At 39.6% G+C, this 23,354-nt stretch overlaps 1 protein-coding gene across 25 annotated transcripts in view; it reads left to right on the top strand.

Annotated features, from left to right (window-relative positions):
• ANKS1B (ankyrin repeat and sterile alpha motif domain containing 1B) overlaps positions 1–23,354 on the top strand; it is a 1,184,309-nt gene that overhangs the window by 812,998 nt on the left and 347,957 nt on the right. For all 25 annotated transcript variants that reach the window (XM_029204282.1, XM_029204271.1, XM_029204270.1 and 22 more), the window contains one exon: positions 12,140–12,238. In XM_029204282.1, the coding sequence (XP_029060115.1) occupies positions 12,140–12,238 (99 nt within the window). The remainder of the gene's footprint in view (positions 1–12,139; positions 12,239–23,354) is intronic.

The following is a 23,354-nucleotide window of genomic DNA, read 5'->3' as shown; positions in this document are numbered from 1 at the left end:
AATAGAACATTCTATGATGACAGAAATGTTCTATATTTGCATTATCCAATATGTAGCCACCAGCCACATGTGGCCAATGAATCCTTGAAGTCAGGATTGAAAAGAATCAACTAGATACGGCAATTGAGAGGTCATTCTTAACATTTCATGGGGAAGTTCTATGGAGTTAATGGGGGTAAAAGCCTATTGGGGTGGGTTGAGGAGTAAATGGGAGATGAACAAATAGAGACATCATGTGTACAAGGAGATGAGGGGGTAGAGTGCAGTGTGGTAGGTGGTTAGGTAGAAGACAGACCTGATGGAACTCTATTCCAGACACCACTGATCTGACAGTTGTGTGAAAAATGGATGGAAGAAAGAGAAAGCTAGAGTGTATGTTCAGCTTTTATTGAGAAAAAAAGGAATTAAGCTGAGATTTTCTAACATTCAGTGAAGGCAAATGATAATAAGAGAGCAAACTGTAGCTCCCTAGAAAGAATGGAAATTTTTATTGTCCTTGATAGCACAGCTGTTACCCAAGTACAAGCAAAATGGTTAGTTGCAAGATTTGAAATGTGATTTTTCTCTGAAAATCTGTGAGAATCCATGATACTACAAAAACAAGGTATTCTATGATTTCTCCTTATAAGAAATCTTGTAAGTTCCTAGTACTGAGATTGATTTGTCAAAAAAAAATGCATTCTTGCACTTCTCTATAATTACTCCTTAAAACAATTTAAGTTACAAGTTCTGAAACACTAAAATGTAGTTTCAAATTATACAATGTATATTTACATAGAACGATACTAATCAAAAGCTGGGCATGACTGAAATCATAGCATTTTAGAACTGAATGGGTGTTTGTTAAACGGCTTCATTTTATGGGTGAGGACCACAAGGCTCAGAAACAATATATGACTTAGCCATGTTTACCCAGATAAGACCTGGACCCAGGTCTTTAGACTCCAAGCCTGGTGCTATTTTGAAAAAAGACTGGCTAGATGATGCACCAGGACATTTTTGCTATCCCTATATATTACAATAAGAAAGAAAATAGAAAATTTCCAACGGAATACCTCACTGGGGCCAGTGAATCCTTTTCTTTACATTTCCACAACTATGACCATTTCCTCTTGGACACATTCTCGCCATTTGCATTGTGAGTTTCACAGTTTTCGCTCATTTTTCAAAAGTGTTTGGTAATTGTCCTGTATGCTAGGATATTTGACCCAAAGAGAAGTTGTCTAACTTCCCTACAGTTCTTCAAAATGTTTCCTCACTTACTGAAGATAGGTAAGGTGGTGGTTTAGAGGAAGAACAGTGGTCTCTAAAGATTAAATATTTTTTAATGTGTATTTTTTGTTATTGTTGTTCATTTTTTTAAAAACATCATTATTGGAGTATAATTGCTTTACAATAGTGTGTTAGTTTCTGCTTTATAACAAAGTGAATCAGTTATACATATACATACCTCCCCATATCCCCTCCCTCTTGCGTATCCCTCCCTCCCACCCTCCTTATCCCACCCCTGTAGGTGGTCACAAAGCACCAAGCTGATCTCCCTGTGCTATGCGGCTGCTTCCCCCTAGCTATCTATTTTACATTTGGTAGTGTATATATGTCCATGCCACTCTCTCACTTTCTCCCAGCTTACACCTCCCCCCTCCCCATATCCTCAAGACCATTCTCTAATACGTCTGCATCTTTATATCTTTATTCCCCTCTTGCCCCAGGTTCTATTTTTTTTTCAAATTAAAATTGACCATTTTATTTATTTATTTTTTAACATTTATTTTTTTAACATCTTTGTTGTAGTGTAATCTCTTTACAATGGTGTGTTAGTTTCTGCTTTATAACAAAGGGAATCAGTTATACATAAACATATGTCCCCATACCTCTTGCCTCTTGCATCTCCCTCCCTCCCACCCTCCCTATCCCACCCCTCTAGGTGGTCACAAAGCACCAAGCTGATCTCCCTGTGCTATGTGGCTGCTTCCCACTAGCATTCTGTTTTACGTTTGGTAGTGTATGTATGTCCATTCGACTCTCTCACTTTGTCCGAGCTTACCCTTCCCCCTCGCTATATCCTCAAGTCCATTCTCTAGTAGGTCTGCATCTTTATTCCTGTCTTGCACCTAGATTCTTCATGACCTTTTTTTTTTCTTTTTTTAGATGGCATATATATGTGCTATTTCTTTTTCTCTTTCTGACTTACTTCACTCTGTATGACAGACTCTAGGTCCATCCACCTCACTACAAGTAACTCAGTTTCGTTCCTTCTTATGGCTGAGTAATATTCCCTTGTATAGATGTGCCATATCTTCTTTATTCACTCATCTATTGATGAACACTTCGGTTGATTCCACGTCCTGGCTATTGTAAATAGAGCTGCAATGAACATTGTGGTACATGACTTTTTGAATTATGCTTTTCTCAGGGTATATGCCCAGTAGGGGGATTGCTTGGTTGTATGGTAGTTCTATTTTTAGTTTTTTAAGGAACCTCCATACTGTTCTCCATAATGGCTGTATCAATTTCCATTCCCACCAACACTGCAAGAGGGTTCCCTTTTCTCTACACCCTCTCCAGCATTTAGTGTTTGTAGATTTTTTCATGATGGCCATTCTGACCAGTGTGAGATGATATCTCATGGTAGTTTTGATCTGCATTTCTCTAATGATTAATGATGTTGAGCATTCTTTCATGTGTCTGTTGCAATCTGTATATCTTCTTCGCAGAAATGTCTATTTAGGTCTTCTGCCCATTTTTAGATTGGGTTGTTTTTTTTTTAATATTGAGCTGCATGAGCTGCTTGTAAATTTTGGAGATTAATCCTTTGTCCATTGCTTTGTTTGCAAATACTTTCTCCCATTCTGAGGGTTGTCTTTTTGTCTTGTTTCTGGTTTCCTATGCTGTGCAACAGTTCTTAAGTTTCATTAGGTCCCATTTGTTTATTTTTGTTTTTATTTCCATTGCTCTAGGAGCTGGGTCAAAAAGGATCTTGCTGTGATTTATGTCATAGAGTGTTCTGCCTATGTTTTCCTCTAAGAGTTTGATAGTGTCTGGCCTTACATTTAGGTCTTTAATCCATTTTGAGTTTATTTTTGTGTATCGTGTTAGGGAGTGTTCTAATTTCATTCTTTTATATGTAGCTGTCCAGTTTTCCCAGCACCACTTATTGAAGAAGCTGTCTTTTCTCCACTGTATACTTTTGCCTCCTTTATCAAAGATAAGGTGACCGTATGTGTGTGGGTTTATTTCTGGGCTTTCTCTCCTGTTCCATGGATCTATATTTCTGTTTCTGTGCCAGTACCATACTGTCATGATTACTGTAGCTTTGTAGTAAGTCTGAAGTCAGGAAGTCTGATTCCTCCAGCTCCGTTTTTCTTTCCCAAGATTGCTTTGGCTATTCGGGGTCTTTAGTGTTTCCATACAAATTGTGAAATTTTTTGTTCTAGTTCTGTGAAAAATGCCAGTGGTAGTTTCATAGGGATTGCATTGAATCTGTAGATTCCTTTGGGTAGTAGAGTCATATTCACAATGTTGATTCTTCCAATCCAAGAATATGGTATATCTCTCCATCTATTTGTATCATCTTTAATTTCTTTTATCAGTGCCTTATAATTTTTGCATACAGGTCTTTGTCTTCTTAGGTAGGTTTATTCCTAGATATTTTATTCTTTTTGTTGCAATGGTAAACGAGAGTGTTTTCTTAATTTCACTTTCAGATTTTTCATCATTAGTGTATAGGAATGCAAGAGATTTCTGTGCATTAATGTTGTATCCTGCTACTTTACCAAATTCATTGATTAGCACTAGTAGTTTTCTGGTAGCATCTTTAGGATTCTCTGTGTATAGTATCATGTCATCTGCAAACAGTGACAGCTTTACTTCTTCTTTTCCAATTTGGATTCCTTTTATTTCTTTTTCTTCTCTGATTGCTGTGGCTAAAACTTCCAAAACTATGTTGAATAATAGTGGTAAGAGTGGGCAACCTTCTCTTGTTCCTGATCTTAGTGAAAATGGTTTCAGTTTTTCACCATTGAGGATGATGTTGGCTGTGGGTTTGTCATATATGGCCTTTATTATGTTGAGGAAAGTTCCCTCTATGCCTCCTTTCTGGAGGGTTTTTATCATAAATGGGTGTTGAATTTTGTCGAAAGCTTTCTCTGCATCTATTGAGATGATCATATAGTTTTTCTCCTTCAATTTGTTAACATGGTGTATCATGTTGATTGATTTGCATATATGAAGAAGCCTTGCATTCCTGGGATAAACCCCACTTGATCATAGTGTATGATCCTTTTAATGTGCTGTTGGGTTCTGTTTGCTAGTATTTTGTTGAGGATTTTTGCATCTATGTTCATCACTGACACTGGCCTGTAGTTTTGTGACAACTTTGTCTGGTATTGATATCAGAGTGCTGGTGGCCTCGTAGAATGAGTTTGGGAGTCTTCCTCCCTCTGCTATATTTTGGAAGAGTTTGAGAAGCATAGGTGTTAGCTCTTCTCTAAATGTTTAATAGAATTCGCCTGTGAAGCCATCTGGTCCTGGGCTTTTGTTTGTTAGAAGATATTTAATCACAGTTTCAATCTCAGTGCTTGTGCTTGGTCTGTTCATATTTTCTATTTCTTACTGATTCAGTCTTGGAAGGTTATACCTTTCTAAGAATTTGTCCATTTCTTCCAGGTTGTCCATTTTATTGGCATGAAGTTGCTTGCAGTAGTCTCTTATGATGCTTAGTATTTCTGCAGTGTTCACTGTAACTTCTCCTTTTTCATTTCTAATTCTATTGATTTGATTCTTCTCCCTTTTTTTCTTGATAAGTCTGGCTAATGGTTTATCAATTTTGTTTATCTTCTCAAAGAACCAGCATTTAGTTTTATTGATCTTTGCTATCGTTTCCTTCATTTCTTGTTCCTTTATTTCTTATCTGATCTTTATGATTTCTTTCCTTCGTGATCTGTGGGGGTTTTTTGTTTTCTCTCTCTTAATTGCTTTTGGTGTAAGGTTAGGTTGTTTATTTGAGATGTTTCTTGTCTCTTAAGGTAGGATTGTATTGCTATAAAGTTCCCTCTTAGAACTGCTTCTGCTGCATCCCATAGGTTTTGGGTCATAGTGTTTTCATTCTCATTCGTTTCTAGGTATTTTTTGATTTCCTCTCTGATTTTTTCAGTGATCTCTTGGTTATTAAGTAGTGTGGTGTTTAGCCTCCATGTGTTTATATTTCTTACAGATTTTTTCCTGTAATTGATATCAAGGCTCATAGCGTTGTGGTCAGAAAAGATACCTGATATGATTTCAAGTTTCTTAAATTTACCAAGGCTTGATTTGTGACCAAAATATGATCTATCCTGGAGAATGTTCCATGAGCACTTGAGAAGAATGTGTATTCTGTTGTTTTTGGATGGAATGTCCTATAAATGTCAATTAAGTCGATCTTGTTTAATGTATCGTTCAAAGCTTGTGTTTCCTTATTTATTTTCATTTTGGATGATCTGTCTATTGGTGAAAGTGTGGTGTTAAAGTCTCCTACTATGATTGTGTTACTACTGATTTTCCCTTTTATGGCTGTTAGCATTTGCCGTATGTACTGAGGTGCTCCTATGTTGGGTGCATAAATATTTGCAATTGTTATATCTTCTTCCTGGATTGGTCCCTTGATCATTATGTAGTGTCCCTCTTTATCTATTGTAATAGTCTTTGTTTTAAAGTCAATTTTGTCTGATATGAGAATTGCTACCCCAGCTTTCTTTTGATTTCCATTTGCATGGAATTTCTTTTTCCATCCCCTCACTTTCAGTCTGTATGTGTCCCTAGGCCTGAAGTGGGTCTCTTGTAGACAGCATATATACGGGTCTTGTTTTTGTATCCATGCAGCCAGTCTATGTCTTTTGGTTGGAGGATTTAATCCATTTACATTTAAGGTAATTATCGATATGTATGTTCCTCTTACCATTTTCTTAATTGTTTTGGGTTTGTTATTGTAGGTCTTTTCCTTCCCTTGTGTTTCCTGCCTAGAGAAGTTCCTTTAGCATTTGTTGTAAAGCTGGTTTCAAGGTGCTGAATTCTCTTAGCTTTTGCTTGTCTGTGAAGGTCTTAATTTCTCCGTCAAACCTGTATGAGATCCTTGCTGGGTAGAGTAATCTTGGTTGTAGGTTTTTCCCTTTCATCACTTTAAATATGTCCTGCCACTCCCTTCTGGCTTGCAGAGTTTCTGCTGAAAGATCAGCTGTTAACCTTATGCGGATTTCCTTGTGTGTTATTTGTTGTTTTTCCCTTGCTGCTTTTAATATTTTTCTGTGTATTTAATTTTTGATAGTTTGATTAATATGTGTCTTGGCCTGTTTCTCCTTGGATTTATCCTGTTTGGGACTCTCTGTGCTTCCTGGACTTGATTAACTATTTCCTTTCCCATATTAGGGAAGTTTTCAACTTTAATCTCTTCAAATATTTTCTCAGTCCCTTTCTTTTTCTCTTCTTCTTCTGGGACCCCTATAATTCGAATGTTGGTGTGTTTAATGTTGTCCCAGAGGTCTCTGAGACTGTCCTCAATTCTTTTCATTCTTTTTTCTTTATTCTGCTCTGCACTAGTTATTTCCACTATTTTATCTTCCAGGTCACTTATCCGTTCTTCTGCCTCAGTTATTCTGCTATTGATCCCTTCTAGAGAATTTTTAATTTCATTCATTGTGTTGTTAATCACTGTTTGTTTGCTCTTTAGTTCTTCTAGGTCCTTGTTAAACATTTCTTGTATATTCTCCATTCTATTTCCAAGATTTGGGATCATCTTTACTGTCATTATTCTGGATTCTTTTTCAGGTAGACTGCCTATTTCCTCTTCATTTGTTAGGTCTGGTGGGTTTTTGCCTTGCTCCTTCACCTGCTGTGTGTTTCTCTGTCTTCTCATTTTGCTTAACTTACTGTGTTTGGGGTCTCCTCTTCTCCAGCTGCAGGTTCTTAGTTCCCATTGTTTTTGGTGTCTGTCTCCAGTGGCTAAGATTGGTTCAGTGGGTTGTGTAGGCTTCCTGGTGGAGAGGACTAGTGCCTGTGTTCTGGTGGATGAGGCTGGATCTTGTCTTTCTGGTGGGCCGGTCCATGTCTGGAGGTGTGTTTGAGCATGTCTGTGGCCTTTTTATGATTTTAGGCAGCCTCTGTGCTAATGGATGGGGTTGTGTTCCTGTCTTGCTAGTTGTTTGGCATAGGGTGTCTAGCACTGTAGCTTGCTGGTCGTTTAGTGGAGCTGGGTCTTGGTGTTGAGATGGAGATCTCTGGGAGATTTTCGCCGTTTGATATTATGTGGAGCTGGGAGGTCTCTTGTGGACCAGTGTCCTGAACTTGGTTCTCCCACCTCAGTGGCACAGCCCTGACGCCTGGCTGAAGCACCAGGAGCCTGTCCTCCACACAGCTCAGAATAAAAGGGAGGAAAAAAACGAAAGAAAGAAAGAAGAAGATAAAATAAAATAACGTTATTAAAATAAAAAATAATTATTAAGAAAAAAGAATTTTTATGTGAAAAAAAATAAAACAGACAGGCAGAACCCTAGGACAAATGGTAAAAGCAAAGCTATACAGACAAAATCACACTCAGAAGCATACACATACACACCCACAAAAAGAGAAAAAGGGAAAAAATATATATATATCGTTGCTCCCAAAGTCCACCTCCTCCATTTGCGATGATTCGTTGTCTATTCAGGTATTCCACAGATACAGGGTACATCAACTTGATTGTGGAGCTTTAATCCGCTGCTTCTGAGGCTGCTGGGAGAAATTTCCCTTTCTCTTCTTTGTTCGCACAGCTCCGGGGTTTCAGCTTTGGATTTGGACCTGTCTTTGCGTGTATGTCACCTGAGGCCGTCTGTTCTTCGCTCAGCCAGGACGGGGTTAAAGGAGCAGCTTATTCGGGGGCTCCGGCTCACTCAGGCCGGGGGGAGGGAGGGGAACGGATGCGGGGCGACACTGCAGCGGCAGAGGCCGGCGTGACGTTGCACCAGCCTGAGGCGCGCCATGTGTTCTCCTGGGGAAGTTGTCCCTGGATCCCAGGACCCTGGCAGTGGCGGGCTGCACAGGCTCCCAGGAGGGGAGGTGTGGACAGTGACCTGTGCTTGCTCACAGGATTCTTGGTGGCGGCAGCAGCAGCCTTAGCGTCTCATACTCGTCTCTGGGGTCCGCGCTGATAGCCGCGGCTCGCACCTGTCTCGAGCTCATTTAAGCAGCGCTCTTAATCCCCTCTCCTGGCGCACCAGGAAACAGAGGCAAGAAAAAGTCTCTTGCCTCTTCGGCAGCTCCAGACTTTTTCCCGGACTCCCTCCCGGCTAGCCATGGTGCACTAGCCCCTTCAGGCTGTGTTCACGTCGCCAACCCCAGTCCTCTCCCTTGCGTCTGACCTCTGAAGCCCGAGCGTCAGCTCCCAGCCCCCGCCCGTACCGGCGGGTGAGCTGACAAGCCTCTCGGCTTGGTGAGTGCTGGTCGGCACCGATCCTCTGTGTGGGACTCTCTCCTCTTTGCCCTCCGCACTTCTGTTGCTGCGGTCTCCTCCGCGGCCCCGAAGCTTCCCACCCACCTCCGCCACCCTCAGTATGGCCCCGAAGCTCCCCACCCACCTCCGCCACCCGCAGTATCCGCCCACGAAGGGGCTTCCTAGTGTGTGGAAACCTTTCCTCCTTCACAGCTCCCTCCCACTGGTGCAGGTCCCGACCCTATTCTTTTGTCTCTGTTTTTCCTTTTGCCCTACCCAGGTACGTGGGGAGTTTCTTGCCTTTGGGGAGGTCTGAGGTCTTCTGCCAGCGTTCAGTAGGTGTTCTGTAGTAGTTGTTCCACATGTAGATGTATTTCTGATGTATCTGTGGGGAGGAAGGTGATCTCCACGACTTACTCTTCTGCCATCTTGAAGCTCCTCCGCCCCTAGGTTCTTCATGACCTTTCTTTTTTTTTAGATTCCATATATATGTGTTAGCATACTGTGTTTGTTTTTCTCTTTCTGCCTTACTTCACTCTGTATGACAGACTTTAGGTCCATCCACCTCACTACAAATAACTCAATTTCATTTCCTTTTATGGCTGAGTCATATTCCATTGTATATATGTGCCACATCTTCTTTATCCATTCATCTGTTGATGGACACTTAGGTTGCTTCCATGTCCTGGCTATTGTAAATAGAGCTGCAATGAACGTTTTGGTACATGACTCTTTTTGAATTATGGTTTTCTCAGGGTATATGCCCAGTAGTGGGATTGCTGGGTCGTATGGTAGTTCTATTTTTAGTTTCTTAGGGAACCTCCATACTGTTCTCCATAGTGGGTGTATCAGTTTACATTCCCACCAATAGTGCAAGAGGGTTCCCTTTTCTCCACACCCTCTCCAGCATTTTTGTTTATAGATTTTTTGATGATGGCCATTGTGACCAGTGTGACGTGATACCTAATGGTAGTTTTGATTTGTATTTCTCTAATGATTAGTGATGTTGAGCATCCTTTTGTGTATTTGTTGGCAGTCTGTATATCTTCTTTGGAGAAATGTCTGTTTAGGTCTTCTGCCGATTTTGGGATTGGGTTGTTTGTTTTTTTGATTTTGAGCTGCATGAGCTGCTTGTAAATTTTGGAGACTAATCCTTTGTCAGTTGCTTCATTTGCAAATATTCTCTCCCATTCTGAGGGTTGTCTCTTCATATTGTTTATGATTTAAGGATTAAAGTTTTTAAATCATTTCAGTGTTCAAACACTGAAATCAAGTTTTCAGTATTACCTATAGATAGTAGCTAAATCAGACTGTAGCATCCTGGTGTGTTTTGTGTTTGTATAAAGAACCCAGGTTCTATATTTTGTATAAGCTTAAGTTGTGGACTGGTAATTTAGCCAGTGGAAAGCCAGATAATGATCTAATACATAGGTGGCCAAAGTTTTTTGTTTTTGTTTTTGTTTTTTAAGGGCCTTTTATCTCCTTTGGAAAACCCCTTAAAGGGTGAAAGTCAAACACAGAACGGTATCATATATCCCACTCATGACACACTAGTCCATTTCTGAAAATAATAACGCTTTCTCAAAATGAAGTCATTTATATCCTTAGCCATGCCCTATTGTGTGCACTGAGTACTTTCTGAGAGCAGTGTTTCCTGTGGCATACTCCCAAGACTGGCTTATTTGTTTGCATTAGGCTTTTATTATCGTGCTGCTCTACCTGCATAGTTCTGCCTTCTCCAAGGTGGCCAGAGTAGCTTAGGCACAGGAATGTTACTATGCGTAGGTGGAATGTTTTTGTCTGGTGAGTGCCCATTGTAAATCCCTAGCTATGATGCCATTCTAATGACTTTAATCTTTCTAAGAACAGCCAATTCATCCATTTATAACATAGTCCGATATTAAATTGTTTACATTCATCTGTTCTGTGCCAGTCCAGGGAAAGACATTAGTCTTTGCACCATAGTAAACTGGCCCCTCCTCCTTTACTTTCTCAGGAAAAGGCATCACGGTCCACCCCTACTGCTGAAGCCTGGAACTGATGTGTATTCTGAGTTTCTCCATCATTCTGTGCATTCAATCACCAAGTCAAACTTCTTGATAGTTTTCAGATCCACTCACTTCTTTCAGTCTCCTGTGACCACTACCTTAGTCTAAGCCCACATCATCTATAGAACAACTACTGTGGTCTTCTAATGGCCTCCATGCTCCCATGATTGCCCTTTCCAGTTCATTCTCTTTTGCTTTAAATATTCATCAGTACCCACTGCTCTCCATAAATAGGTATTCTGTAATTTCTATTCATAAGTGGTTTTATTTTACACACTAGTAGGACAGACTTTGACTTGTCCATAGAAAGCAGTGATCTGAATTCTTGAACTTCTCTGTAGATTTATTTAAACGGAAATAAATCTTGCAAGCTCCAAAAGACTAAAATTTAGGGACAAAATAAGCCATTTATAGATTTCTGTGTTACAGGGAGTTCCCTGGCAGTTCAGTGGTTAGGACTCCACCCTCTTATTGCTGAGGGCCCAGGTTTGATCCCTGGTCAGGGAACTAAAATCCCACAAGCCGCATGGCACAGCCAAAATAAATAAATAAATAAATTTCTGTGTTGGAATATTAATCAGAGGTCAAAAAATCATTGAAATCAGAGAATATCAGGACTAGACTGATCCTTGGAGATTATGTGGCTCAACCTCATCATTTTATAGGTAAGGAAACTGTGGCCCAGTCACAGAAAACAAATTGATCCTTCTAAATATGGAATCTCATCATGTAACTCCTTTTCTTAAAATCTGTCCAGGTTTCCCATTATGGTCAAGATGAAGTCTAAATTCCTCAGCGTGGCATACAACGTCTGTATAGTCTGGCCTTTCCTTATCTTTCCAGACTTACCTTTTGCTCCTCTCTCCAACTTATCCTAGAACTTGATGTTTCCAAATAAACTGTGTTCTTTCTTACCCACATGGCATTGCACATAATTTCTCCTAGTCCTTCCCATTTTGAGTGCTAAATCCAAACCATCCTTCAGACATCATCTCCCCTGCAAACATATCCCAGATCCCCTCTACACTACCAAGCATGTGTCACCATCATAGCATATTCACAGCATCCTAACTGCCTTTGAACAATCTGTTTCCATCACTGGACTGGAAGGAATAGAGAGTTGAGGGCAGGGACCTGCATCTTACTCATTGTTCTGTCCTCACATCTTGATCAGGTATCTGACATCCAATATTTAAGATTAATTATTAATTCTCTTTTAACTTGCCTAGTATACTTCAATTATTCCATCAGCTCTTCTTACAAAATCTATTTTCAGAGGGAAAAAAAACTTGTTCATTCACCTCAATGCATAGGTCACTGATAGTTTTAAATGACAACTCTTCCTAGAAGCATATACATTTTTAGGGGAACAAGGTTTTGAGCCACAGGAATGAATTCCCAATGCAGATAATCCAACCATAAATAGTAAGCCATGAGAGTATTTGTGAGGGAAAGAAGACTTTCCCAGAACCTTCAACACAGTCATATAGGTGATCTACTCTCACCTCACCCTCACAGAAGAATGACTCTATGTTTTTGTCTATAAAAATCAGATCACTTGTTGGTTATTTTTCTCTGTATTAAGAAAATCATTATTTACCCACAGTAAAAATGCCTGATTTAATTTATAACATTTCTGGTTTTGTTTCAGGGAAGCAATGTTATGGAAGATCAAGATCTGTTGGAAATTGGAATCCTTAATTCTGGGCACAGACAAAGAATTCTACAGGCAATCCAGCTCCTTCCAAAGGTTAGCCATGCTTTATTACCTTAGCCCTGAGTATAGTCCCAGTGGTTTTAAGTCCAGGTGTGCAAGGGGTATTAGGATTTAGGACAATATGTCTGCATATTGATGCAACTCCTCAAAGCAGGTCTTCTTAGTCCAACTAAACATTCAGACTCATAAGACTACTATGAGCCACAGTAGATCTATCAAGAAAGATATAATACAGGAAATGCCACTGGCTAGCAGGGCAGCTTCAGAGTTTTTCTTCAGTGGGATTCTTTATGTCAGTACAAACATCAGTCCATGCCCCCCAGGTGACAGATCAGGTGCAAGAAGACAAGATCAATGTAGGGTGGGTACAAGAATGTTCCTGGATCAGAAGCCTCATGCCCTTAAAGGCAGTATCTCTTGTAATAACTCCATAGCCCTAGCCTCCAGGGACAAGGAACCTGCCTAATCACAAGTCATCACTCAGGGGAGTCCTAAATATCGCATCCCCATCAAGTATTTGTAGTTCATGTATAAATCTTCCCAGTCCAGATGCAATTTACCAACCAGGCATCATTTTAACTTTAAGTAGTATGTTACCTAGCAACAGAGTTGACCTTCTGTTTCCAGATGAGGTTTCATAAGAGCCTAAAACAACTGGCCTTCAGGATGTGTAGGATTTTAATTGGTAAGGAAAGGGAAAGGCATTTCAGGGGCCAGCAGGAATCACATAGATAGAGGTATGGTCCAGGCAACAAACTGCCAGAAGCATTAGGGGAACAGCGATACTCGTGTGGTTTAAAATCCAGTGGGATTTGCACAGCAATGTGAATGTACTTAATGCCGCTAAAGTGTATACTTCAAGATGGTTTAAGGTGGTAAATTTTACATTTTGTTATTTCACCATGGTTTAAAAAATAATTTTTAAAAAAAGAAAAAATCCAATGTGAGTAATGTTGAAGTTGGGTCATACACTTGGAAAAAGATTCAGGGGGCAAGATTGGAGGCAGGGTAGCAGATGGACAGTAATAGATGCACCTAAGTATATGAATTTATTATATATTTTGTATTCTCCTCTGTGCTTTTCCTTTCTAAGGAGGCTATAATTTCTCCTTCTCAGAATGGGAAAGATAAATACTAACCACTGTTTCTAAGGAAGTGACATGATGAAATTTGCCAGCTGACAATGAACTGAGTTTCTACTGATAGAAACTTACCACTTTTGCAAATTCAAGGAAAGTCAAACATACAAAGGAGTTTTAGTCATACAATTTTCTAAACTAAAAGAAAAAGAATAAAGCATCCTTAAAACTGTATCTGGAGGTAATTCTTATTAACATACTGTTCACCTCGCTACTTTTGTATCTTTACTTAGAATAGTAGTTCCTCAGCAAGTTTTCTCAGCAAGGACTCCTGCACTGCTGTAACCCCAGAACCTGCCACAGTGCCTGCCCCCTAGGAGGCACTCAATAAATCAGTGAATGACTCCCCACTTGTCACAAATCTGCCTGCCATTTAAAGTTCAACTCAACGGTTCTACATCACTTTTTTTGTGAAACTTCTCCTAAAGTGAAACCACTTCTCCCCACCTTAGTAATTACTACCCTAGTCCACACCAACCACCTCTAATCAGGCTACCACAATAGATTCTAACCTGTCCTCTCTAGGTTAGACTACTTGAGTCAATTTCTCATTGGTCCTCTCACCTGGACAATGCATAGATGCCTAATCTCTGTCCCGGTTACCGTTCTTACCACTTTGCAGTTGAATTTCCACACGGCACCCAGAAAGAAATGTAAATCAGATCATGCCACATCCTGATTAAAATCTCCAGTGGATTCCCTTTCTCACTTAGAACAGAATCTTTATCATGACCTACGAAAGTCAATAGGGTCTGACCCCTTCCCACCAATATGACCTCGTCTGTCACTCTCCCTTTCTCCCACACTCTAGTCATGTGGCTTTCTTTTTTGTTCCAGAACATGCCAAACTCATTTTTGCCTCAAAGCATTTTTGTATTGGTCTGTCTGCCTGGAAAGCCTTTTCTTCATATCTTCAAGTGCTTGCTCCTTGCACCATCAAATCTCTACTCAGCTGTCACCTCCTCACAGAGGGTTTTGTGCCCTCAAAGTCACACCCCTCACCCACTGTCACTGTCCTTCATATTGTCCTGCTTCAGTTTTCTTCATAGCACTTGTGGCTACCTGAAGTTATATTATTTATTTGTTTGTTTTCTTCATTATTTTTCATCTCACCCCCAGGATGCAAGGTCAATGAAATAAGGGACCTTGGCTATCTTTTTCCCTTTTATATATCCAGTCCCTGGAATAATTTGTGGAATGAAAGAATACCCTGCTCTTTCTTTCCTCTGAGATTTGATGGCCCTATGCTTGCTCTGTCTGAAGGTACTAATAATATTTTACTACTTTTATGTTATAAGCATCCTGAGGGCAGAGACAATGTCACATCCATCCTTGACCTTCCCACTGTGCTCAGCTCAATACATGCACATTAAAAGAATGAAAGAATGAGTGACTAAATGAATGAATATTTTTTCCCATGTTATTCAAATATAACTTTTTTAATCAAAGAATATCTCAATTTTTAAGCTGTGTCTATAATCCTGTACAGGCAATTTTGAGAAACAAAAGAACCTGAACCCAGAATTATTTGAAGAATAAATGACATATTTATTTTTAAGAGAGAATATCATTCCCATTAGAGAAAACAATATAATAGAAATAACACAAAATTAAGCTTCTATCAAGAGGCTGATGCTGAAGTGCTTACTATGCACCCAAACGAGTAGAGAAGATATAAAAACATCCAAACACGTGTTCAGCAGTACAAACAAAATGTTATAATGCTACAGATGGATGCTTTGCCTTCTTAGGTCATGAGCCCAATCTTTAGGTGGTCAACAGTGTAATTCTGCCGCCAACACGTTCATTTGCATTCACTCTAACTTTGCACTGCCAAAAGATGGACAAAATGTCTCTTGATTTTGCTTGTGCAATTTTGGTCCTCAGAATATTTGTGTCTTCATCTGTCATGAGAAATACTCCATGATTGCTACCTGAGATCCTTTAATTAACATATTGTGTTTTGGAATTGGTGAGATTGTTCCTAAACAGAGAAAAGGTGGTTTGCTAAGTGCAATCTCGATGTGTTAGCACAGTTCAATGCATGTTTTTTATGCTTTATTTGTATTTGTTGTTTCAAGTTTCAAATACAGAAGTTTATTCTTTTGGTAATAATGTTTTTTCTATAATATTCCCTTTTTAATATTGAAGTATTTACCAGTGTAAAGATCTGAATGGTCTCCAGTTCATTTGATACACTGAACACAAAGAATGTGTTCCACGTAGACATCTTTAGAACAGTAATCACATTAATTCCTCTTCTCCATCCATTCTTTCCTGTCTTTTACAGTGCCTCACCTTTAGTAGCAAAGCTTAATTATCCATTTTCATCCAGCATCCATTTCCCTCACCAACCCCAACTCAGTCTTTCCTTAGGTCCGAAAGTTTCCCACGACTTTTACCCTTCTCTCTTTTTTTTTTTTTCTATCAAAGGGTAAGGATCTATTTTACATAAAGAAATATTACAAATTTATAAGTGAACCATAGGCAAATTAACAAAATAATTGCCAGAATAAGTTACAAGGCATAACATTTCAGGGGATACACTGATGGAAAATAAGCATGAAAAAAATGCTTGGCCTCTTTAGTAATTGGTGCAATGCTAATTAAGGTGACAATAAGGTACCATTTAATACCCACAAGACTGGCAAAATTAAGGCACCTCATCATTTCAAGTATGAGGGTGGTTGAGGTTCAATGGGAACCCTAGTACATCCCCATAGCGGTTTACATTTTTTTTTTAACATCTTTACTGGAGTATAATTGCTTTACAGTGGTGTGTTAGTTTCTGCTGTGTAACAAAGTGTATCAGCTATATGTATAGATATATCCCCATATCCCCTCCCTCTTGCGTCTCCCTCCCACCCTCCCTATCCCACCCCTCTAGGTGGTCACAGAGCACCGAGCTGATCTCCCTGTGCTATGCGGCTGCTTCCCATTAGCTATTTTACATTTGGAAGTGAGAGAGTGGCATGGACATACATACACTACCTTTTCTCTTTTTAAGAGGGGACACATACCAAAAGTTCTATGAGAAGATGGCTTATTTTGTAGTTTCCTAGAAACTTTAAGCATATTGGGCTTTTTCTGTCCCCTAGACACAGGGAAATTATCTGATTACTTCTCTGCAACGTGTAATTTACCTTTCTCCAGGTAAGAATTCTGTGTTGCCAAGTCTTTGGATAATCCTTTAAAATCTTTTTATAAGGGCATAATCTCTTTTGTCATTTGACAATATAACACCTGGAGGTCAGGAATTCAAAGGATTATCATTTTAAAGGTTTGCAGGATTTCGTGTCAAGGCCCATAGTGTATCTGCTCTCTTAATCTCTCATCCTGAATTGAAAATGCATTTCAGCATGCTAGCAACTTTTATATCACATGCTCACTTCACTTTTTAATGTTTTTTCTTATACTTTCCTGTTTCATAATATCTTTTGGAATTACTTGGTAACTGTCTACACTCGCTATTTGCTCCCACTCATCCTTCAACCTACTTAGGTCTAGCTAGTTCGTCTGCTGCCACCCCACATGACAGTGCTAAGGTCACCAGTGACCAGCAGAGCAGAAATTCCATAAGCTGCTTTCACCTCATCTTGGCTTCAGTAGGTTCTGATACTCTTGTCAGCTGTCAACATCGTCCTCTTTTGGCCTCCACAATACCCAGTTATCTTCCTGCCTCTCTGCCATTCCCTCTCCTTGCCTGCTCATTCTCTCAGTTACATGTTGGAGTTTCTCAAAACTCAAAATATTTGATGACTAGTAAATGTAGTTATCACAGGACTCTTGATCATAGCACAGTTTCTGGTATTCATTGTTCTGTTCATTGCAACCCTACTTTATTTTACTGCATAATGAACACCTACATTTTTAAGTTCAGTTCAATTTTACCAGTATGTGTTGGGCTACATGGTTTCAATTGTTTTTTTCACTGAATGGCACTGAACACCTCTGTCCAGATAAATTATCCCCTTCCCCATCCTCAGTTTGAGATTTTGGTTTAAGAAAACAAAACAGAACAAAAACAGAGTTGTCTCTTATTCCAATAGAAAAACAAGATTCTCTGTTAGGTATCTATTGCTGTATAACAAGTTACCTCAAATCTTATTGGGATATAACAACATTTATTATCTCTCTTTCTGTGGGGAAGGAATCTAGGAGCAGCTTAGCTGGGTCCTCTGGCTCTGGGGTCTCTCACAGGACTACAGTCATCTTGAGACCCAGCTGGGGAAAATCCACGTCCTAGCTCACTCATGTGGTTGAAGGCAGGATTCTTATCTTTGGGAGATTTTGGTCTGAGGCCTCAGTGCCTCACAAGCTATTTATTGGCTGAAGGCCTTCCTCGTTTCCTTGTCACATGGGCCCCTCCAAAAGAAACATGAAGCTAGTTTCAACAGCATAAGCGAGAGGACAGGAACATGCTAGCAAGATGAAAATCTCAGTCTTTTGTAACATCCCATCCTTTTGCCTATTCTATTCATTACAATCAAGCCACTAATCCAGCCCAAACATAGGAAGAGGTATTTACACAAGTGTGTGAATACCAAGAGGTGGGATCATTGGGGCCATCTCAGAAGTCTTCCTGCTACAGATACACTTTATAATGATCCACTTTACAGTCTAGTTTCCATGTCTACATTTGTGGTCAAAATGGAATAACCATTACATGGTTACAACAATAAAGGCATCTTTTATTTCCATGGGCCATCTTCATGGTACTATGATATTCACAATTAGATGATTTAGTAACACATTAGTAATCACCATTCAAAAAAGAGGCACATGTCTCTAATCTGTAAAATTAGGTATAATGTAGCATGATATGACGCAATCATACAGAAATTAGAGACCTTGAAGATTTGCCAATTGCACATAAAGACTTCATGATTTGAATGCCACTGATCTAAGTGATACATACAAATCAGGAATCCTATAAAACATTACAAATTTTAAAAACATGTTCATTCTTCATTGGTGCCTCATTATTGAAAGGAGCATATTTTCATCTATATTAGGAAAGTAAATTGGTCAAACTCTCTCGGAAAATACTTTAAGGATGTTAGCAAATTAAACACATTTTTAAAAAACGAACACAGTTAGACAGTAAAAGGGACCATTTAACTTTAGACCTGATCAGAACAAATAGATAAAGGCAACAGTTGACCAAAAAAAGCTTGGGATACAGAGATATACTGGCAAGGACTGAAAACTCAAACACTTTTAAAGGCAAGACAATATGGAGTAGTGGAAATTGTGGCAAACTGGAGAGCATAAACGCTGCCCCCCCAAAACAAAATTGGTCTTGTTTCCACTTTATCAATTAAACAAAGCATTAGGGACCAGATTTGGTTATAGCTGTGACTTTGCTACCCCCCAAATTAACGTCTTAATACAATAGAATCCCTAATTATTTCAGAGTTCAAAGGAGCATTATGAATGTGACATTATCTCAGTTTGGCTTCCTGCCCAGGATTCTGCTCTTAAAGACCCTAGTTCTTTCAAGGTGCTTGAAATTCAGATGTTTGTTGATTCTAGTCTTGATGGTTGATGAAGATGTGTGCAAGATTTAGGGGGAAATTGTACAACCAGTGTAACTTTTTTAAAACTCTAGAAAGGAAGGTTCAGTCTTATTTCCCTGTCACTTAGAAAAATGATAGCAAACCATTCCTGCTGCTTCTGCTATTTTTCAGAAGGGCAACGACAAAACATAGGCTATAGGCACAGATTCTCTTGTTGTACCTTTTCACAGGGTAACTTTTCATTCCCCTGTGCCACACTCACTCCCCATCTACCCTCATTCTTTTTTCTTGCATTTCTTTCTTTTCACTGGCAGGCATCTTAAATTCCATGCCATTCGATGTTTGACCTACCACCCTGTGGACATCCAGTAAAAGATATACTCTCAAACACAATCCCACACACATATGTGCACAGGTAATATGGCGGCCCTAACCTAAAGTTAATACACGACTGGACCCATGGTCTAACTGAGGGCATGGGGTATTCCACCTCCTGTAGGTATGGTCCTTGGTGGGAGAAGCTGTGGTGTTTCTAGAGTCTTTTCAAGATCTATTCAGTTCTGTAAATGTCTTTTCATTCTGGGACAAACAGACATGCTCACTTAGATCAGTGTAAAAGATTATTTCGTTTTCAGGATAAATGTTGGTGCCATTGGAGAATGAGGAAGGAAGAAAGAGTAGTTGACCTTAAGGTCATTTGGAATAAATAAACTTCGAAGTGACAGCAAGTCATTCAGATCTTTCTTATTATTCCTTAGTCTATATAATCAGGTACTGAACTCTAGCCACTGTAACAAACAACTCCAAAATCTCAGTGGCTAACATTATTAAATTCATTTCTCACTCATACTAAGTCCATGGTGGTTTAGGCAGCTCTCCTCCAAGCAGGAACTCAGGGATCCAGGCTTCTTCCATCATGTGGTTCTCCCATCCTGGAGTTCTTTGAGAGCTGCCCTAAGGGTAGGGGAGAGAGGAACATAGACGATCACACAGGATATTCTGTTGCCAGGCTTGGAAGTGCATCATTTACTTTAGACCACATTTGACTCACCAGAACTCAGTTTCACGACCCTTGCTAAACTGCAAGGTAAGCTGAGAAATATAGTCTTCCTTCACAGGAACAGCTAAATGGAATTCCTGAGAATCTAGCCATTCTGTGTCAGAAACTCCTTTTTCTTTCCGCACCTCAGCTGCTGCCTTTCTTCACACTAGTATTCATTCCTTAAGATTTATTCCTTGGAGAAGCCTTTTGAGACATCCTCTATCTGGGCTAGAGTGCTAATTTAACCTTCTGTGCTCCCATTACACCCGATAAAACTACCTATTGACTAGTTTGTCTCTCTCACTCAAGATTAGGATCTTTTTCATATTCATCTTCATTTCCTAAGCATGGAGCACCTGGACGTAGTAATGCTCAGTTAATATTTATTAGACGGGACTGAGCCAAACAAGAATGCAGGTTAGAAATCAGTCCTGGGCTTCCCTGGTGGCGCAGTGGTTGAGAGTCTGCCTGCCAATGCAGGGGACACGGGTTCGAGCCCTGGTCTGGGAAGATCCCACATGCCGCGGAGCAACTGGGCCCGTTGAGCCACAACTACTGAGCCTGCGCGTTTGGAGCCTGTGCTTCACAACGAGAGAGGCCGCGATAGTGAGAGGCCCACGTACCGCGATGAAGAGTGGCCCCCGCTTGTCGCAACTGGAAAAAGCCCTCACACAGAAACGAAGACCCAACACAGCCAAAAATAAATAAATAAATTTATAATTGCTTGTGTAATGAAAATTAAAAAAAAAAAAGAAAGAAAGAAATCAGTCCTGAATAGGTCAAATTAGGACTCCCAGGTTAGGAAATTTCCCAGCTGAGCACCTTTATATTTAAATGTTTTACAAAGAAGTAAGGCAGGTCCTTCATGAATATAACACCCACAACCTGGTGGCCTGCATTTTCCTCCAGAGACCTCCTCCACCTTGCCCCATGCTTTCTGTTTACAAGTGGAAACCAATAACCAGCCTATTCTTCGGGAGTACATTGGGAGAAGGAATGGCCGCTATTTATAAAGTTCTTTGAGCCCTTTGAAATGACAAAGCCCAGTACACACAAAGTACAAAATAGCTATAGCTGTTTGGGCTGGATAGATATCCAAATAACAGCTAGACGTGAGAGCAGTGCAGTCCCAACTTACTTATGGACGCTCCGTTCCAAGGTTTTTACACCATTTCAGAAAGCAAGGTGACTGCTGCATTCTTCCTAAGCTAAAGATGGAGGATTTGAAATGTTTTATTTTAAGTGAATTTATCTTAGAATACTTTATTATGTATACCAGCAAACTGAACTATCATTTTACTATGAACTATGAACTATCATGAACTATCATTACTATCATTTATCATATCCCCCATGGTATTTACAGAGAAATATGGGAGGAATTCTGCAAGTAAATAAATTCTGATCTATCGCCATTCCCAGCAGCTGTCATCCTTCACCTTTGAGAAGTTCACCCCCACTTAATAAAGAACAATGGCTCCCTTGGAGTGATAGTGCAATCAGTAGTAAGAGTAAAGGAATTTAGATATCTGAGCACTTTCTCTTCCTAATGTAATTCTTCCAAGAAAATCACAATTTAGAGCAGCAAAGGGCCTTCAAATATCCAGCTCAACCTCTCACCTGAGTCATTTCACAGGTGAGGATAAGCATCGGCCATACTAAATGGCTCGCCTCAAGGCAGATTGTTCCGTAGTGACAGAGCTGGAGCGAAAATCCCAGGTGTCTGTCCTCATGACAGTTGCCTCCTGGGTGATACTTTGTTATACCTGAGACCCAAGGCTCTGAAGATGCTTGGGTATTTGTGAGAGAAACTGAAAAAGGTAAGAAAGAACCAAATGACGAAACACAGGAAAAGGAATTGATTATAAAATTGGGTTTCCTTTTAAGTTTCAGGCTGTAAAGGCAATTTTTACAACTTCCGTAGGCCACTAAACTCCATTCTCAAGACTGGAAGGGAAGGGCCGTGGCAGGGATCCAAAAGCCCTAGAAAAGCAGGAAGGAGACACTTGAAAAAGGAGAAAGGAAGACACAGACCATGTCAGCTGTCCAGCAGCCACTGGGGGTCAAGCTGCTTGTTTATCCTTGCAGGCAGCCTTAGAAAAGCTTCACTAGCAGTAGGAATTGCTGTGTCCAAGAAGGAAAGGTACAATTAAGTAAAATAACTAAAATAATCTTATTTATTTTCTTCTTTAATCTGGGTAGAGAGGAGGGAGAGATGGGCAAGATGGAAGGGCACTCTCTAGGAGAGAGTGAAGACACATCATTAGAGCATTAAGCTACACAGAGATGACATTTTTACAGGATTAAGCCAGGAAGCAGCATGGTGTAATAGTTGGTACCATGGCCAGAACTCCCTGAGTTTGATTTCACCTGCCCCGTAGGGGTGTTCTAAGAATTAAATGAGTCAATATTTGTAAAGCACCTAAAATGGAACTTGGTACCTCATATGTGCTGTATTCATATATATTAAGTAAAATTTTAAAAGAAGATTGAAGGTGAACCAAGAAAAAAAGTGAGGTTCCTTCAATCCATTAATTGTATCTGAAAATTATTACTTCAGGTATAAACAATAAGCAAAGTGAATCTCCTTTTATTTATTCATTTAATAGATATTTTATGAAATACCGACCACATGTCAGGCACTGTTCTAGATGTTGAGGATGGTGAGGAAACAGGACCTACAAGGTTATTCTCCTCATGCAGCTTATTTTAGTGGGGTATGCAAACAAAAATTAGTAAAAATATGTCCTATCAGGTAATGATTGGTGCTATGGAGAAATATTAAGCAAGGGAACAGACAGAGTGACAAGAAAGTATGAATGCTATTTTAGATGGATAAACTAGGATTCAGACCTGAGCAGTTTAACTGAGGTTCTTAACTATATTGTCTAAACATTATACTTCAAAGCACAATGAGGATACTAAGGGGATAATCCATTTAAGCTGCCTTCCAGGAACTTAGAATTTTCAAAAAGGAACTTTCTTAAGCTGCCTTCAAGGAACTTAGAATTTTCAAAAAGGAACTTTCTTGAGCTTTTATTTTAACCTAATTTAATTCTAGGTTAGCCACCTACTACTTGTGTCACCTTGGACATGTTACTTAAATTCTATAATCTGTTTCCTTATCTGTAAAATGGAGATAATAGTAGAACCTACCACATTAAGTTATTGTGAGTTATACATTTTCAAATGCATATGAAGTGTCTGTCACTTAGAAGGACTAAGTTAAAATTAGTCATAGCCACTTGTATTTGTTCAATAAGTGCTCACCAAATTAACAAAACTTAATAAATTTGGGGGGTTGCTGTTGCCTGGGGCCAAAAAGCAACAGAAAGGAACTCAATTACTGATATAAGAGAGTCTGTGACTGAAAATGCCCATGACTACTTTACAACAGTGAGCTTTCCATTCTTTTCATTTTCATTTCTCATAAGGCAGATTATTCCATT

Source organism: Monodon monoceros, unplaced genomic scaffold (genome assembly GCF_005190385.1).
Source record: "Monodon monoceros isolate NGI ecotype Baffin Bay Population unplaced genomic scaffold, NGI_Narwhal_1 Super_Scaffold_6, whole genome shotgun sequence".
NCBI classification, from domain to species: Eukaryota; Metazoa; Chordata; class Mammalia; order Artiodactyla; family Monodontidae; genus Monodon; species Monodon monoceros.
This window is presented reverse-complemented; position numbering and strand designations above follow the sequence as displayed.